Below are 19,980 nucleotides of genomic sequence, written 5' to 3'. Positions count from 1 at the left end.
AGGGATTGGTTCCTGGTTTAGTGTTTCTGTGGTGTGGTGTGTAGTTGCTACCCCCTGATACTTGTCTCTGTATAGTTAAACCGTTCTTTGCAATTCTGACTGAATTCACTTCCAGCAACAGTATTTTTTTTATTGCCTGAACACTCACATTTGCTGACGATACTGACATTAATACTTTTTTAAAATAATCATTGAATTATTGTACCTAGATTTTAAAATTGAAACTTGGGGCTGCATTCTCATCTGGTGTAAACTGGCATGTGTCCTTTGAAACCAACAGAGTTATGCCAGTGGAGGATCTGACATATGATATTTAATATATTTTGAAGCTGAACAAAGTACACCAGTAATATTTTTCAGCAATCTTGCAATCTAGTTAGGCATGCCAATTGCCAAATATGTAAGAAGAGTTGTGTTAATAAAGTACACTGGTGTCTGGTGTTGTTGATGTGCAGATGTACTGTTTTTTGTTGATTCATTTCTAGGATAAGCCATTTTTAAAAAAAACTTCTCTGCTTGCATTCTACTTCCTATGAAAGGAATTCAGAATTATCCAGGCAAAAGGAAAAAGCTCTGCCTGTGTCTGATTGGATAACACCCAGTTTAACAGCTGTGCAGTGGTCATACTGGAAGGGTGTATCTTGTTGCAGGGGAGATTCTGTAATTCAGCATTTTAACTAACTGTGAATTCAATCTTTTGGAACTCTCGGAGCAGACTAAATACTGTACTTCTCTTCCATTTCCTATCACTTCTCTTGTACGGTGTTTGACAGCGCATTTGTGAAAAGAACCTATAGCACTTGTACCAGGTTTTCTTTAGACTGGCAGATGTTATCATGCACACAGGAAGCAACTATACTTTTTAAACAGAAATCAAGGAGAAAAATCAAGATATAATTTTATCTTTCTATATCACCTTAAACAAAAGAATTCAGTAAAATCCTTATTTCTCTCACAGACATATTTCTAATTTCATTCATAATCTAAACTATTATTATATTAGAACAAACATTGAATTTTTTGTCATTCTGGATACAGAACAAATCACACCTTCCACTGCACACACTTTTGGGAAACTGCTGACTTAGAAAAATGTTAATAGTCACATTCCACATTTCTGAAAGTTCTTACAAGCTGCACACCTTAATCTGTGACAGCTGTGAAGGGTAGAAATAAAAATAGAACCAAACAGGATGCTCCAGGGTTCTCAAATACTATGCTGAAAAATAAATCAGGCTTACTGGAACTTGCTGGAGGAAAAGGAAAGTGTGGGACAAGGAGTGAATGATAGGCCGTTACATGCAATACAACCTTTGGATTTGGAAAGAGATGGAAAACTTATGAAACAGAAAGACAGAAAAAGGCTTTTCTAGGTAACAGGAGATGCTAAGAAAGAAACTCTTGCATCCTCAGTGGCAACAGTGTAGTGGTCAGAAAAGGCCAATGCTAAATGATCAGAGAGGGGATTACACAGAGCTCAGGCCCACTGAAAGATTTAAAAATAGGGAGAGCCACATGGAACGGGGTCCTGAAATGAATGATGAGACCCTGGAGATAAATGAGGACTCTGCATGTGTTGGGCTGCAGCATTCTGCACATACTAGAGTCCAGACAGCTGGGATTTGGGAGGGTCTAACAGAGTTACAATGGTCAAGGGAGGAGAAGATGAATATTTCAGGAAAGAAGGAGTTGTTACAGTGGTGTACATGGTCAGAGATGCAGAGGTGGTAATGGGAACCTAAAAGCATTAGAGATCTAGAGGAGGCAAAAGAGTTCATGTTCAAGGTTCAATTGGGGCAAATGATAGTTCTGAGTTGAGGAGGTAGATTGATATGGAGTTGTATTTGAGGATATTTCATATATTAACTGATTTTATGGCTAGGAAGGACCATTATGTAAGGTCTTCTGAATGTCTGCATAACTCAGGCTACGGATTTCATTGTGACTCTTGCTTCAAGCCCAGTCACTTGTGGTAGAACTAGGGTATATCTTTTAGCATTTTCATCTTTGACATATTTGGACAAAGAAACCTGAGATGAAACCACAAGTTTCGTGGACAAGACATGTACAAAGGATGGATGAGGAGAAGCCACTAATGGTACTAGAAGACAGATATAAAAAATTATATACTATGTATCAATTTAATTTTTTGGAGAAATACTTCACAGAAAAAATTTCCTCCTCTTAAGGAAAATAATTAGTTGGTACCTCATCCAATAGAAAACACCTGCAGCCATCACCACCATTGGATGTATTTCTTTTAATTTCATTTCTTTTGTTTGGCTAAGTTTGGATTTAACCTGAGCGTAAGCTGAGGTGGGCAGCATGGCTTGACTTGTTCTGCAGACTGAAATACACATTCTCATCTCAGATCCTCAAACTGGTGTAAATCAACATTTCTGCATTGAATCAATAGAACTAATTTGGTTTATGCCAGTGGAGGATCTTACTCCTTGTATTTGCATAATCTTGTACAATTCCTACAGGGAACTATTGCAGTATTACACTGGTAACAGGTATTGCACGGAGCTTTCTTATTAATGGAGCATTAATGCAGTGAAGATTACACAAAGGGTTCTATGGGAACATATAGTCTGGCCTGTCATTACTATGAAAATATTCTGGATAGGAATTAACTTGATTTGCTCACATTTCTTACCCTATCTCCACTCCCATGAAATGGGGACTCAAGCATAACCTCTGTGGTCTCAGCTTAACAGTCTGGCTCTTGGACTGAAGCTATAGGGGCTGATATTTAGCTCTGGAAGGCCTTGGTTCAACCCCTGGTGTGTGGGCCATAGTAAGAGGCCATTTTGTTGGAATACATATTGATTTGAACTGGTGTGGGCCTCAGCAGCCCAGGATGAACTACCTCTGTCCAGAGTTACTATGTAACCTACTGATCAGTGTGTTCTATGTGACCTCCTCCGTTACAGCTTGAGAGCCTGACTCTTTAGCTCAAACTGTGGAGATTCTCATATTTAGCTCTGATGTTGCCCAAGATGGCAGCTGTCACATAAACACTTTGATAAATGGAATGAAAGACTGACTAGGAACTCTGTAACTTACGTAATTCTGTACGCTTCTCTGAAATACTGCACTGCAGCCTTCCAACAGAAATATTATTTTCTAGTAAATCACAATAGCCCATTATATATCTGCCAGAATAACAGGTCACCAGGGAGATTATTTTTCCCTTTCTCCAGTGGTTAAAGAACACAGCTGTCACAAATATCAGTGCTTCTAGCTCTTTCTACAATATCACTACATCTTGCATTTTAAGGGACTAGCTAATAGAAAAGTAACACTTCCCCCACGTTCCCACATTTTTAAAGGTAAGGTGGGAAAAAGAATACAGGACTTGAAGTCATAGAGAGACAAAGTCTGCTACATTTGCTATGCAAAAGTCAGGGCAATGCTGGAGAAAGAGAGTAGCTCTCGTGTACACATTAGCACAAACCAACACACCCTTTTGATTCTATTACACCACTTTAAAAAATAGGAAGCAAAGTGGTGCACAGATGTATCATTCATGGGGGAGGGAGGTTCCAAATTAGGAAGGATGTCTGCAGTTCAGAAAAGGCTGGAGTGGACTTTATGTGACATCCAGATTTTAGCAGACAAGTGCTGATTTTATGTTACCTGTCTCTATGTAAATGTGTAGGTGTTACCACTATTACCCACAGTTGCTAACATTCGCTGCCATTTTGAGTACTGGTATTTTTGTTGGTAAGGTTGGTAATCAGCCCAAATTGTTAGAGATTAGTTACCAGGGGGCATGTGAAGCTTGAATTACAAGTAACTACCTGTCTAGGATACATAACATTCTGCCCCAGCAATTATTCTGAGCTGCATATTAAGTTTTTAAAATAACCCTTCAGAAAAGATTAAATCACTCACTTAGCAACTGTGAATGAGTACTTGTAGTAGGAAACAGAAAGCTTTTGTTTTAAACACAAATATAACTATTTAAATAACTTCTTCCAACTGCAGATCTGATTTCTTAGGAGCATCCCATTAAAATGAAGAAATATTTTGCTTTTCACAGATTATTACATTTAATAAACAAATATTATCTTAGTCATGATTTTTAAACAATCTGACATCAGTATATTGCCCCCCTGCCACTTGATTTCATTAACCCAAATCAAATTATTTCATAAACAAGCAGTCACATTTCTTAGCTGTTAAGAACTCTTACAAACCAATTAACATGAAAAATCCCTTGTTATCCCCAAACACTCAAACTTTCTTTATTATCTGTTTTTAGTGGCTTCTATTTTAACTTTATATCTATTTTGTTTAACTTTCTCCTCAACTTTGCATCCTTTTCCTGCTGTCAAAAATATCATTTTCATTAATTTCCTTTCCCACCCAATATTTCTTTTCCCTTTTCCTATTTCTCTTTCTGTACATTTTTCTTCTTTATCTCCCGCATCTTTTTTAAAATTATTACCCTTTGCTATTTTGTAATTTTTTACATCTTTCTTTTCTTTTTAATCTCCCACTTTAGCTTTTTACCGTAGTATGAAACTTACTAATCTCTACAGCTATCTTCCTTTGTGGCCTTTTCCATTGAATCTACTTTATAATATCTGGGTCTGAACAGTTTAAGCAAATTCCTAGTGAACTCACAAAACCCCTAAGCCAATATCTCCGAGAACAGAATTAATGGAAAGAGATAATACGAAGCAGCATCAACAAATAGAAGGTTGACTTCACAGAATTAAGATATGGAGTAGGACCTATTATATCTTTCCATTCGTCTCCCTGCCAATGTAGTGCATCTTTTGTTTTTGTCCATTTCAGTTTTAAGTCTGAAGCAATAGTACTCTTTTCTTGGGAGACATTTCTGACTATTGTCTTAATATTCAGCCTAAATTTTCATTGAATTTCACTTAATTATTTCTCAGAGCAATAGTCTCTCTCTCTCCCCATCAAATGAATCTTCTCTCATCGTGGTATTTACAAATTTAATTTATTGCTAGATTTATGTCAGATGAACATAAGAACGGCCTTGGTCCATCTAGCCCAGTATCCTGTTTTCTGACAGTGGCCAATGCCAGGTGCTTCAGAGGGAATAAACAGAACAGGCAATCACTGAGTGATCTATCCCCTGTCGTCCACTCCCAGCTTCTGGAAGTCAGAGGCTAGGAACACCCAGAGCATGGGGTTGCATCCCTGATCCTCTTGACTAATAAGCATTGATGGATCAATCGCTATGAACTTATCAAATTCTTTTTTTAACCCAGTTGTGTGAGAGGTTGTGTGATTAAGTACTGTTTGATGTGAGTGAGGGTTACAGAAATGGACTCTAGTTGTTTAGTGCCTGGTTCAGAGATGTCTTCCAACAGATATGCAGGAGTGTACCAAGAACTTCTCTGCCCCCTTACCCAAACTGTGTCTCCTATATACACTTCTATGCTCGTAGGAAACTGCTGTACTGCTCGTGAATATATCATGCTGCTATTAATTATTCTCCTACCAAAGTCTCCCCCATACATAACTGACTAGCTCATCCAGTCCTATGGTCTCTCTGGACCAAAATCTCCAAAATGCCTTGGTTCTCAATTATACTGGGAACAGGGCCAGAGCTACACCTTGAATCTCTCTTAAAGGGCTCTCTTAAAGCTCACCCAGCAAATACCCCCAATAGATGTAGCTATACACTACAGCCAACACTACATGAAAGTTTCCTTCACATCACCTCTCTTTGGTGCCACACAGCCACTCAGCACGCTTAGATCTACAAGCTCACAATTAATGCTTGGCTTTCCATTCAAAATCCAAGTGGCGTTGGAAGAAAATGTAGGTCCTTTGCCACAAAGGGACTTCCTGCAGTGTCCAGGTGTGCATTAATATTAAAGGCCACAGAGGTAGCATTACAAAAGAGGGATTTTCAGCTTTTGTTTATAACCAAAAGGCCCCTTGGTAACTCTCCTTTCAGTTGCAAAATAATAGAACACTCAAACATTCACTGTAGTTGTGGAACAGAAGCAGCTGTTGGTGCCATTAACTATAAGTACCAATGCAGGAAATTCCCTATACAGAGGCAAAAGTAGCATCTCTAGTACTGTGGTCACTGCTCGGTCACTTTACACATATCTAAGCATGAAAATCTTTTTTTTAAAGTGGAACAGAGCAGACAAAAATATTTGCATAGATACATATGAATGTATGAATCAACCATAATTACTGAGGGGCATGACTTAAAGATACCTCTGTTCGAGCAAATTGAGATGATCCACATTAAAGTGAGCTGTAGCTCATGAAAGCTCATGCTCAAATAAATTGGTTAGTCTCTAAGGTGCCACAAGTCCTCCTGTTCTTTTTCTGAAACCTGTCATTAATTCCTCTTGTAATTCTAAACAAGTCATTGGAATTACACCAGGGGTGAATTTGGCTAACACAGTGTGCACTAGATACATCAAGGTGAAGTATATAAAACTAGGAAGTTTTGAGTTTAAATGCTCATGCTTTTGCCTGCATTGTACCTTATAATAATTTTGAACATTTATCCATATACAGATAATGCTTCTCAAGAGACAAGCGAATTTTTCTAAATAAAAATGCGTTTAGAAACATATAGTCACAAGTATTTATTTTACATTCAGCATTAACTTGGCACTACCTCTAGTTCTTGGCAGTCTCTACTATGCTCGCCTTTGTCGTCTACCACTCTGTGCTCCAGTATTGAAGACAACACCTGTGGCCACATAAAAGACTATGTACAGCAGCTGCAGGACTCAGATGTCTACACTGAAATAAATTTCTAAAGCAGACACATTTGGATGTGTGGCTGGCTTCCTTGTTTGACTCTTTTAAAGTCGTCTTTGGACGTCTGCAGTGCTGGATGTCGTATCTATCAACTGCCTGACCTAAGCTTAGTGATAGCCTAGAATAGCCTCAAACATAGAAAAGAAGCTCATAATTACACTGGTCTAACTCTGGAGTCACTTCATTGAAGCCAACTGTGTTATTTCAGATTTACACTGGTATATACAATGGAATTAGTTCAAATGTACTCCAGTGTAAAAAAGAGCAGAATCTGGCCCGAAGATTATTAAACAAGCTGCAGCTGGTACTCAGTCAATACATCACAGCACCAATTCTCCTGTAGCATTTCCTGCTTTGTAGAGAATTTATTTTGTACATTGAAAACACATATCTTTCTCACATTGATCTAGATATCCCAGCTCCTTATTTAGGATCAAAGGATGGTAAAATACCTCTCTCAACGCATATAGTATGTAGCATATAGGATGCAGAAATACCATTAGACATACGGGGTCAGGGATACAAGAAAGCTACAGTCATTTCTGTTTTTCAAGTAAATGACTTTCTGACTGTATTTTTAGCTACTTTTTTGAACTACAATAAACTGTTACAATTGACAAATTTCTATTTTTAAACATATGTGGTAGATATGGAGGTAGCAACTCACTTACACGGTACATGCTAGATTCAATAAAACTAAATGTTTTGAAGTTATTAGAATTAACAATTTGAAATAGAAATGCTATTTATCTAAACTAGAGTAATGGAAAATATCAGCATCTCGAACCAATGATTATTCTCACTAGTTACATGGGTGCAGTCCCCTTGAAGTCAATGTAATTGAGAGCAGAATTTGGCTAATAGTCTCTGATGAATCTGACATGTTGTCCCTGGCAGATCCTTAATGCAAACAAAGTGTCCTTGATGGAGTTGGATCCATAAATTCTGAAGTGCGCTTTTTAGATTTTAGCTTCTAATCCCTCAGGAAAAAACTTGGCGAGGTTTAGGGATCTGCCAGGGACAATGTATCAGAATCAAATCCTACCATTAGATCTACCAAATGGATCTTAGATCAATGACTTAACAGAAGTATTTCAGAGTCTGAAAGAAATACATGAGCAAAACAATTTGGTATAATTTATTTCAGACATGGAGATTGAGCAGAAGGGGATGGTATTCTGTTCAATATGTCTGAGAGGATATTATTGAATGCAAGTTATTTATGCAAATAGTGTGGTTGTATTTCTGGACATTGTGCTACATGATGTGTGTGGCAGTGGACTGAAAGACCACAGGTGATACATTTGTTTGTCCATCTGTAACGTGCCACTCCTTTTGAACTCACATGCTCTCCCTCAATCTTTCCCCTTCAGGCTGTCTTTCAGAGCGTTTTCTACTCCCCCAAGGTGTGTCCCACTTCTTCACAGCTGTCTTCCGTCTCCCTCCCCTCTGAAGATGTGCTCCTCCTATTGACATTAATTCCTACAGGAGGCAATCTTAGCCTAATATCTATTTAAACACTTATAACTGTCTGAGATAACCTGCAGCTTCCATTTAAAACCACAGTTCAGACCACAGTGGAGTGAAGAGGGGCTACAGTACGACAATACTCCATCTCCCATGTGGAATTTTGGCTGACAGGCTAATTAACATTCTACATTGACAATTCCACCTCTCAGAGAGAAAATAATGTGTACTCTGTGCCCTGTCAAATCTTCCAACTGGCAGAGTAGATGAGTGGGGTTATGGTCACACATCCTGAACCACTTCTGTGCTGCCCAACAACTCTGTGGCTTGTCCCAATACAATGCACAATTGTGGGTGGGGGGGAAGATACTTGTGCAGTCTCTTCCTCCCTTCCCTCCCCGCAAATTCATGTAACTGTGCAGGCCTCAGTGTTCATGAAAGCTTCTCCACATTGGGCCTTAGTAAGGGGTTGGAGGAGTGCCAGACAAAATTCACTGCTGCATAAACAGAAATAGCACTGCTGAAGTCAATGGAACAGCACCCCTTTAGCCACAAGGGAATATAGCTTCCAATCCGTATGATGTGAGAAAGTCATTTAGTTTTCATATTCATTCATTCATTGGCTTCCCTGCTGAGATTACCATGAAACATGTCAACAGAGAAGGGTTTGGACTGACTGGACCAGGAACAGGACTGAAACCTCTAACTTATTTCAAATATGCCAAAAAGAGCCAGATGATGGAAATGCTGAGTCTCTGATGATTTGGGCTGGATATGAACTGGCTCACTATATATCAAGCCTCATCCTAAGCAAGGAAGACACTTACTCAATGAGGAGGGAAAGCCAATAACAGAAAACGCAGAAAGCGTTAAATGCTTTTTTTGTTTCATTTTTCACTAAAAAAGTTAGCAGTGATCAGACAACTAATATCAGTTTAAATGGGGTAGAATGTGAAGCTAAAATAAGGAAAGAACATGCCAAGAATTACTTAGACAAGTTAGATGTCTTCAAGTTGGCAGGACCTGACAAAATACATCTTAGAATACTTAAGGAACTGGCTAAAGATATCCCTGAGTCATTAACAATTGTCTTTGAGAACTCCTGGAAGACAGGAGAGATCTCAGAGAAAAAGAACAAATATAGTGTCTATCTATAAACAGGGGAATAAGGACAACCCAGGGAATTATAGACCAGTCATCTTAACTTTAGTACCCAGAAAGATAGTGGTACAAGTAATCAAACAACCAATTTGCAAGCACATAGAAGATAATGTGACAAGTAACAGTCAACACAGATTTGTCAAGAAAAAATCTTGTCAAAACAACCTAATATCTTTCTTTGACACAGTAACATGACTTGTGGATCGGGGGAAGCATTTCAGTGGAGTCACATCTTACGTGGGGGTTAGGTTCTAAAGCCAGCACGTAAGGCGAAAATCATGTATAGTCAAAAAGAGAGAGAGAGACGGAAGAATGAAAGAATAAAAAAGGAGAAAGACGACTTCAACATCATTATGCACAAACCGGAGTGCCTCAGGATGGCCAGGAGCATTGTCTACGATCAGCAACACTGTAAAGTCAAGTCCTTTCTCTTCGAGGTGCCGCTTGACCTCCGGAATGAAACACTTGTGGAACCAATCCAGAAATAATGCTGCCATCACCCAAGCCTTTTTATCTGATTGCCAGAACACAGGCAGGAGATTTTTGTTCTTGCCTTTTAGGGCACGGGGATTTGCAGCCCTGTAGAGCAAGCTCGGCTTTATTAAATGCCCAGCCGCATTGCCACAAAACACCACAGTCATACGGTCCTTAGCTGCTTTGAAGCTAGGGGCTTGTCTTTCTGATTTTGAAGTGTAAGTGCGGTTGGGCATTTTTTTTCCAGAAGAGCCCAGTCTCGTCAGCATTAAAAACTTGTTCTGGAAGATAGCCCTTTTCTTGTATGATTTTCTTTAATTGTTTGGGGTAGGTTTTTGCTGCCTCTTCATTTAATTATATATTTAATATAATCATAAATTATTTGGATAAAGGCATAGAGAATACATGCATAACGTTTGCGGATGATACCAAGCTGAGAGGGGTTGCTCGTGTTTTGGAGGACAGGATTAGAATTCAAAATTACCTTGAATAACTTCAAGACTGAGTGAGGATATGATAACAGTCTTCATTTACCTAAAAGGTTGTTATAAACAGGGTGATCAATTGTTCCCCTTGGCCACTGAGGACAGGACAAGAGGTAATGGGTTTAAATTGCAGCAAGGGAGATTTAGGTTAGATGTTAGGAAAAAACTTGCCAAACTGTAAGGGTAGTTAAGTACTGGAATAAATTTTGTAGGGAGGATGTGGAATATCTTTCACTGGAAGTTTTTAAGAACACGTTAGACAAACATCTGTCAAGGATGGTCTAGAAAATATTTAGTCCTGCCTCAGTGCAGGGGACTGGACTAGATGACCTGTTGAGCTGCCTTCTAATCTACATTTCTATGATTTTATATACATTCACAATTAATCAATTTATCAGTACAGGAGGCTTTATTAAAATTCAATATGTTTTCAGATAGCTAATAATAAACACAGTTGAAAATGTCAAAAATGTCTTCAGCTGTGTTCCACCTCCATTTAACATAAGAAAGTCAAGAGTAAAGAGCAGGAAAGGTGGAATTTACATTTTACACAATTTCAACAATTCTGTTATACTTATTTTGGCATGAAATATTTGCGTTACACTGTCCAGAAGAAAATAAGCTGTGGAAAATAGCTGTGAGGTCACAGCACTGAAGCATGTCAGAGTCATTGAGATTAAGGCCAGAAAGGCCCATTAGAACATCTAACCTGCCTGCCTGTCACCAACACCCACACACTAAACCCAGCAATGGAAATGAGACCAAAGTAAAGGAGACCTACAGGAGATTAGACTATTATGTGCCACAGGGAGATAACGGGGGGGACCGAGGTGCGCCAGTGCTTGAGGTTCCTTCAGTGGCAGGGAAATGCATAAATGACATATACACACATAATCCTGGCAAGAGACCTATGTGCTTAAATGGAAGCGTGTGAATACTCCCAATGAAGTCATTTGTGCTATTCATATGTCTAAAGATAAACTTATGCTAAAGTGCTTGGCTGGATCACAGCCTTGCAGGTTAGTACCCATAGAAATAGCGACCATCTGCCTTCTGGTATGTTTGGCAGTTCCCACTTCTTTCAGGGGAGCTGAATGTGCACATCTGAGAGAAGAATTTGGCCCTTAGTTCTTCAAAAGCCACTCATCAATGGTGTGGCCTCATCTGGAATACTGTGTGCGCAGTAATCGCCACCCCATCTCAAAAAGGGCATGGCAGAATTCTGAGGGTGGAGGGTGGAGTGTCAGACAAGGATGATGAGAATGATTAGGGACAAGGAACAGCTCCCATAAAGAGAGAGACTGAAAAGATTGGGACTGTTTACCTTAGAAAGGAGAAGAATTAGAGGTGATGTGGTAAAAATATATGAAATAATGAATACAGTATACTCCTGATTTTCCCAATCCCCATGCTCTGAATTTCTACATTATCTGAATCCCTTCCTTGTCCCTCATGCTGGAGCCAAGAAAGAGGATTCAGATAATGCAGAGGTTCAGAAAACAGAACAGAGACCCCCGACTACAGGAGAGTCATCCTACTGTTGAATGGCTCCTGCAACAGCACAGGGAGGCCTCTGCAGCCCTGCTGTCCTGTGAGAGAGTGAGTGGGGCTATGATGGCAGAGCTGCTGCAGGGCTGGTGACACCTGGCAGGTGCCAGGTGCAGGGTAGACTCTCTGCAGGCTCCGCTCTGGCCCGCCAGGACTGCAGCCTCTTTCCCCCACACCCCCACGCCTTGTCCCTGCAATATTTGAGACGGCAGGAGTGGCAGCAGAGGGAGCCCTGGGCAGCCCTGCTGTTATGGAAATGAGTGAATGGGGGCCATGAGAGCAGAGCTGCAGAGGGCTCCCTGAACTGCTGCTCCTGCCCTCTTGATTATCCAAGCTCCTGACTAGCTGAACAATATCCATGGCCTGCATGTTAATTGGATAATTGGGAATATGCTGTAGATGGAGAAGATCGTTAGGAAACTTCCTTTATCCCTATCTCATAACATAAGAACAAGGAGACATTCAATAAAATTGAAAGGTGGCAAATTCAAAACTGATTAAAGGACATCTTTCTTTTTACATGTAATTAAACTGTGGAACTCATTGCCACAGGGTGTCACTGAGATCAAGAAATGAGCAAGAGTCAAAGAGGGATTGGATGTTCATAGAGATAACACAAATACCCAGATTTTTAAGAATTAATGCCAACAAGAAACAAATTGGAAGGGAGATAAAAACTCAAATTTCAGAAGTTAAGGCAACTGCTAATTATCATCAGTTAGAATCAGACCTACATGGGGGGCAGATGCCTCCTGTGGGTTTCTTCTATCTTCCTCTGAAGCATCTAGTCCTGGCCTTTGTCAGAGACAGGTTTCTGGACTAAATGGAGCATGGGAATGGACCATGCTGGAAACTGCCATGTACCTATTATTTCCTTACATACCAATACCTCCAGCTTCTTAACAATTTTTCTCATTCTTCTCTGAATTCCATCAAGAAAGTAGAAATTTTTGCTAGTAAAATAATAATAATAATAAAAAAATGATCTGGGTACCTAACAGCATTCTAGATGTGGGCCCATTCAGAAGAGTTGTGCTCCTAAATATTCAGTTCAGAGGCAAAACGCCTTTTTTGGCTGAAGTAATGCATTACAAGTTCACTCGATCTTTTAAAGCATTTCTGTTCTCCATGTACTCTACACTACTACCAATGAGTAATGGTTTCAGATTATTTTTCTCCAGATATATCAATGCACATTTTTCCAGGTTGTTATTGACTTCTCAGTATTTCTAGTCTCTCTAGATGTCTGTATGCTGTTTATATCTGGCTTAACTGTTGGCTGCAACATCTCCCCGTTTGCTGTGGTGTACTGATTTTCATTAAGATGATGTCTCCAAACTCATTAAAACTCATTCAGATTTTTAGTGAATGCTAAATAAGGCCAGACATAGGACCATTCCTTACAGTCCCTGACCAGCCAACTCACCCTAACTCAACAGATTGCATGAGGGCAGAATCTTGTGTTTATTGTCCTTCAGCTCCATTTGACAGTGCTTTTATCCAAGCTATCGTGAATGAATTTTCTTAAATAAAATTTTGAGAGACACCATATTGGATGATTTACTAACACCCATCTGTATTATTAACGAGAAGCTGTTGCTCCATAGCTAAAGTATAGTCACTTTCCCATTATTAGACTGATATTCAAACACCCAGTCCAAGGACAAAGGAGGAAATGGGATGCTGGGTAATGGACAGGGTACGAACAAAGTCTCTTTTCCATGCTGTAAACATTTTGCACCACTATAATAAAAACAATGCCTGCAAATCAAAATTTAGGGGATCTAGCCTGATTCCCACTGGTATCCGGCCCTTCAGAGCTCTGGCCTCATCCAAATTACACCACCCAGCTACATTTAATATTCTATTCTTAAAGAGATGGAGCTGAATTATTCTTTCTGTTGTACCATTATAAGCCACATAACTCCATTTACTTCAGTGGTGTTTCTCCAGATTTACATCATGGAAACTGAGAGCAGAATTCATCTCTGTCTCTTTAGGTTTACTCGTTCTTTGTTATATCTTGGCTCTGCATCACTATCTCGATGAAGCTTGTCTTCTGTTATGAAATAATGGTGAAAATACTTTGGTAGCAATATGGTTTTCTGAATTTTCTTATGGGGAATATGCCATCCTTAAGAGCCATCTTCTCTACAGCTGACCAAAACATCCATAAATGAAAAGATTCATTTTCTTTTTTCCCCTACATTAAACAGCAGCAACAACAAAAAACAAATCTGCTGTTCTGATGTTTAAAGATTCTTCAGAGCCATATCCCCACCCTGCCAGCAGACAAATATGTCATCTCTATATCAAAGATATACTAGTGATTTCAAAGTTGCTGAGCTCACTGCTTTAGAATAATTTGCTAAGCATATTGTTATAAATGATGTTCTCAAACTGACCTTGGTGTGACATTGTGCGCTCGAGAATGGTGTCTATCTAATTAAATAGGTGAAGTAAAGATGAAATGGGTGAATGCAGGTTGTGAACTTTTGCCTCAATAATGTCCTTGGTTTATTGAATGGAACATTGTTGCACTTTTCTGCTATTATTTTTTTTGGTCTGATTCTTTATTAATGTTCCTTGATCACAGAATAGATTTTAATTTAGTAAGACTTACAATTTTAAACGACTCCACACTTACAACAGTAGTTCTCAAAACTTCATTCTTGAGATGCACAAAAGGGTAAAAAGATTTATGCCAATGTAATGCCGACAGACCCCAGTCGTTGGCAGGCAGGATCAAATCTGAGACCTCTGGAGCTTAGTGCATGAGCCTCTACAGCATGAGCTAAAAGCCAACCAATTGTTACCTAAGGCTGTAGAGCAAACTCATTAATCTCTCTCTTTAAGTGGTCTCAATGCCACTAGATGGGACAAAACACCACACCTAGAAGGTATGTAAGTTAAATACTTCCCCTAGCTGAGGAAGTGCACCCTGAACTTCACAGATTTCCCAGTTGAAATCCCAGATGAGCCCCCACTTGTAACGCCAACAAACCCTGGCTGTTGGAGGGCAAGATCGAACCGGGGATCTCTGGAGCTTAGTGCATGAGCCTCTACCGCATGAGCTAAAAGCCAACTGACTGTTAGCTAGGGCTGTAGAGCAGACTCATTTTATATCTCTCTCTAAGAAGTCTCAGTGCCACTACATGGAACAGAATACCAAGAGGTGTGTAGGTTACACCAGATCTATTCAGACCAAATAATAAATTATGGAAAAGATTGAACCCACTTCTTGGTGTGTATTATTAATTTTGGCCCAACGACAGGTGTTTCAGGCAATAGAGAACTAACCTCAGAATTCACTAAAGCATAGGGCCTTTCTACTTAGGTAAACTGATAGGCACTGCTGTAGTGGAATAATTATTTCTCTGTAGCTATGCTGGTCAATTTCCCCATGTAGACAAGCCCATAAACACAAAGAGGAAAGTCCAGCCTCCCACATGGAAGCCTAGTCACTATGGGCCAAATCCTGGCCCCACTCACGAAAAAGCGGGGGAAAATGGGCTCTGCTAGCAGAATGAATGCCAGGATTGTGCAGGATGAAATCTTGCTTCCCCAAGCTGGCAGTAAGGCTTGAGGTATCAGTGTACAGTAAGCATACCTACAATTATCTATAATTCTGGGAGAGTCCAATGTGCCCTGTGATATTCTCCATCTGTGTATAAATAGGCAATTCTGCTAGAAATGGTACCATCTTTCAAAGTAATTTACAATTATAAGGACATGATATATTGTGGGTGGGCTGTGATGGATTTTACAAGGTACATAGAAAAGAACAGGACATGGTATGCTGCTCTGCACTCTCCGAGACATGTGCCCCCCCAGTGTAGGGGCCCCCGTTACATCAACATTCCTCCTCTGTCCCAGCACAGCGGGATACAGTCACCCTGGATGAATCCTCCACTACCTGGTCCTCCCCTATGGTGATACACATTGGGCCAGACTCTGATCTCAGGTTTTACCAGTGTGAATCCAGAGAAACTCCAATGACTTAAATGGGATGACTCCAGATTTATGTTGTGGTCACTGAGTTCAAAACATGTTGCCAGATGAATAGAGTTGGAGACAGAATAGAAGCTTTAATTTTGAATTCTTTTTATCAGTCTATGTATGTGGGACATTAATATCACTTAAAACATTTTTGCCTTTCAAATTTAGAGCTATGGCTCAGTACAGTGTATTACATAATATACACATTTAGTGCTCAACACTTACAGATGGAAGAATTCTTCCTTTAGCTGCAGAGCCACTCAAATTATTTCAGTACAATGGACTTTATTTTCAAAATGCTTAACATAATACAAAGATGCACAGCTGTCACAACAGTCAAACAAACCAAAGTGATAAGAAAGGTTTGCTGCTTACCCCTGTCTGTGTCATAAAGGAAGACAAAACGGTTCCATTCATAATGATCCAGCAGACTTAGGAGAGCTCCCCGTAAAGATGGTCGCAGCTGCAGCACAAACTGGCTCTCACCCTCTGTGGGGAAACTTGGCGTGATGAGGGAGATGTGCAAGGCGCTGCAGAATGAGGTCAAGGTATGTACTGATCTCTTATCATACAGTCCAAAAATGGCAAAAACTCCTCTAGAGTACTGAGAGCAAACTGCAAGAGAACAAAACACACTTCAACTAGTAACAAAACCTTTAAACAAACACATTTTATATATTATATATATATATATATATAAATTTCCAGCATTTATATATGAAATTTCTTATTTATTTGGTCTTATTTATTTAAATGTATGTAAGCAACCTCAATTTTGATATGGATTTGTTTTTGAAACAAAACAGCACCAAACCTTGATTATAAATGATAATTTATCTCTAGCTTTTTGTGCTAATTAAAACAGCGTGTATGAATTAAATAAGAAATTAACATTTTGCATTCAAAGGAAAGGTCAATCTGCAGTATCTTACGTTGTGAATGATATGCCTATTATTATGAACTGCATGTCATTCTACCTATATTTTTCACTGATCTATATCAATTCTTTAGGCAACTCTGAGCATTTGTTTTATTCTAAATGGAAAAGGAGGTTGTGCTTTGCGGCAGTCTTCCTTTCTTCCCCCCCTCCTCCCATCATATCAATTTCACTGTAAGCAGAAGTTCATTGTAACCAAAAAATGCAACTTGCGCACTGTGAATTGAAATAATTTAGGACTTTTATTCTCCTTCTCCATAAATTGAGCCATTCTCTACATTACAGCCTCATCCTTACATATGGTGAATAGCAACTTACTCCATGAATGCTTCCATTGACTTGTTAGTTCACTTCTAGAAAAAGGTACTAACTCAGCAAAAGTAAGGGCATCGGACTCTTGACCAAAATCATCTCTCTCTATGCTCTGCCAACATATGAATGAGAGACAAACGATGTTCAATGCATAGTCTGATTTGCTGATAGGCCCTCTCAGGGCCCAAAGCAAAGCCCACTGAAGTCAACTGAAAGACTCTCATTGACGTCAACAGACTTTGGATAAGGCCATTAATGATCCATGCACATGAAGGGACATGGCTAGTGAGATGAAGGCAACTGGGGCACTAAGGGAGTTAGCTAGCAGAGTTTGCCAGTGAAGGAAAGCAGGGAGTTAGAGTTGTCTGTTGTTGTTTTTTCCTTTCCTTAATGTGCAGGTACTCAACAAGGGAGAACCCGCAAAGGGAGAAAAACTGTGTGTGGCTCTGCCACCACGGCTAATTCTTCCTCTGCCTGCACCTATAGTGCCCCCTGCTGGATGGAGGATGCTAGCTGAGTACAGCAGTACCACAGAAGGAAGGATAACTGGCTGCTCTGTAAGGAATAGAGTGGTTGCTGGCCACCTTACACAGAAGATAGTGCTCTGACCCCCACCTGTGTGGTCAAGAAGAGATATGCTTTACTGGCAATCAGGAGGTAAGGAGCAGATCCCAATGGCTGAGAAGGAGCCACCTGCATTCAAGGTTGGGAGGCTCATGGCCACCTCACCGAAAAGGAGAAGATGTAAGGCACTGGTGGTCAGGGACTCCCTTCTGAGAGCGACAGAGACATCCATCTGCCAACCTGACATGATGTCCTGGGAGGCACAGTGCATGCCTGGAGCCAGCATCCAAAATGTTATGGAAAGGTTGCCAAGGCTCATCCATCCCTTTGATCACTACCCCACGCTTCTCCTCCATGTGGGCACTCATAGTATTGCCACTTATGACCCTGAGGAGATCAGCAATTACTACAGGGCTCTGGGATCAATTCAGGGGTCCTGAATTCTGGTCCATCCTCCTGGTTGAGGGTAAAGACCCAGGCAAGGATATGTGCATCCTAGAGATGAATGCATAGCTGTGCAAGATGGTGATGACAGGAGGATTTTGGTTTCCTTGACCATGGGATGTTACAGGAAGGTGGTTTGCTGGGAAGAGACGGGGTCCACCTGAACAAAAAGGGGAAAAGCAACTTCATGCACCAACTCACCAACCTAATGAGGAGGGCTTTAAGCTCGGTTCAAAGGGGGCAGGTGTATGCTTTCTACTTAGTGGGGAAGGAGAGCTAATAACTAATGACATCAATAAGGCTGAGGTGTTTAATGCCTATTTTGCTTCAGTCTTCACTGAAAACGATGATGTTGACCAGATACTCAATACAATTAAATATTAACAAGGGGGAAGGAATGCAAGCCAATATAAAGAAAGAACAGGTTAAAGAATATTTAGATAAGTTAAATTGGCAGGGCCTGTTGAAATTCTTCCTATGTTGCATAAGGAACTAGCTGAAGCAATCTTGAAACTTTAAGCAATTATCTCTGAGAACTTATGGATGATGTGTGAGGTCCCAGAGAACTGGAAAAGGGCAAACATATTTAAGAAAGGGGAAAAAGGAGGGCCTGGGGAATTGTAAATCAGTCAGCCTAAACTTTGATTCCTGGAAAGAACTGGAATAAAATATTAAACAATCATTTTGTAAGCACCTAGAGGAAAATAAGGTTGGTTATAAGGAATAGCCAGCATGGAATTGTTAAGAACAAATCATAATAAATCAACATAATTTTGTTCTTTGACAGGATTACTGGCCTACTGGATTGGAAGAAGCAGTAGATGTGACATATCTTGATTTTTGTAAGGCTCTTGACAGAGTCTCACATAATATTCTCATGAGCAATAAGGACAATGAGGTCTAGATGAAATTACTATAAGGTGGGTGCACAACTGGTTGAAAGACCATACTCAGAGTAATTATCAATGGTTCTTTATCAACCTGGGAGGGCGTATATAGTGGGATCCCATGGGGCGTATCTAGTGGAGTCCCATGGTGGGTTGGATACTATTCTGTATTTTCATTAATGACTTGGATAATAGAGTGGATAGCATGCTCATAACATTTGCAAATGACACCAAGCTGGGAAAGGTTGCAAGCACTTTGGAGGACAGGATTAAAATTCAAAACAATCTTGACAAATTAAAGAACTGGTTTGAATTTAACAAGATGACATTCAACAAAGATAAGTGAAAGTCTTTGAATTTAGGAAGAAAAAATCAAATGCACACCTACAAAATGGGCAACAAATTAGCTAGGTGGTAGTACTTTTGAAGAGGATCTGAGGATTACAGTGGATCACAAATTGAATATGAGTCAGCAATGGGATGCAGTTATGATAAAGGGGATACCATTCTGGGTCTATTAACAGGAGTGTTGTATGTAAGACATGAGAGGTAATTGTCCTGATCTACTCAGTACTGGTGAGGCCTCAGCTTCAGTATTGTGTCCATTTCTGGGTACCACACTTTAGGAAAGATATGGACAAATTGGAGAGCAACAAAAACTATAAAAAGTTTAGAAAACCTGACCTATGAGGAAAGGTTAGCACACTGGACATGTTTAGTCTTGAAAAAAGAAGACAGAGAGGACCTGACAACAGTCTTCAAATATGTTAAGGGCTGTTATAAAGAAGATGCTGATAAGCTGTTTTCCATGTCCACTGAACGTAGGATGAAGCAATGGGCTGAATTTGCAGCAAGGGAGATTTAGGTTAGATATTAAGAAAAACTTTCTAACTGTAAGGGGAAATAAATTCTGGAATAGCTTTTC

The 19,980-nt window shown here is 39.8% G+C and overlaps 1 protein-coding gene across 8 annotated transcripts in view; it reads right to left on the bottom strand.

The window, feature by feature from the left end:
• GRIA4 (glutamate ionotropic receptor AMPA type subunit 4) overlaps window positions 1-19,980 on the bottom strand; it is a 285,724-nt gene that overhangs the window by 158,965 nt on the left and 106,779 nt on the right. For all 8 annotated transcript variants that reach the window (XM_084632423.1, XM_084632427.1, XM_084632426.1 and 5 more), the window contains one exon: window positions 16,287-16,526. In XM_084632423.1, coding sequence (XP_084488549.1) covers window positions 16,287-16,526 — 240 coding nt within the window. The remainder of the gene's footprint in view (window positions 1-16,286; window positions 16,527-19,980) is intronic.

The sequence above is a fragment of the Lepidochelys olivacea genome (assembly GCF_965140295.1).
Source record: "Lepidochelys olivacea isolate rLepOli2 genome assembly, chromosome: 1".
NCBI lineage: Eukaryota > Metazoa > Chordata > Testudines > Cheloniidae > Lepidochelys > Lepidochelys olivacea.
The sequence above is the reverse complement of the archived record's forward strand: the minus strand, read 5'-3'. Positions and strand labels throughout refer to the sequence as shown.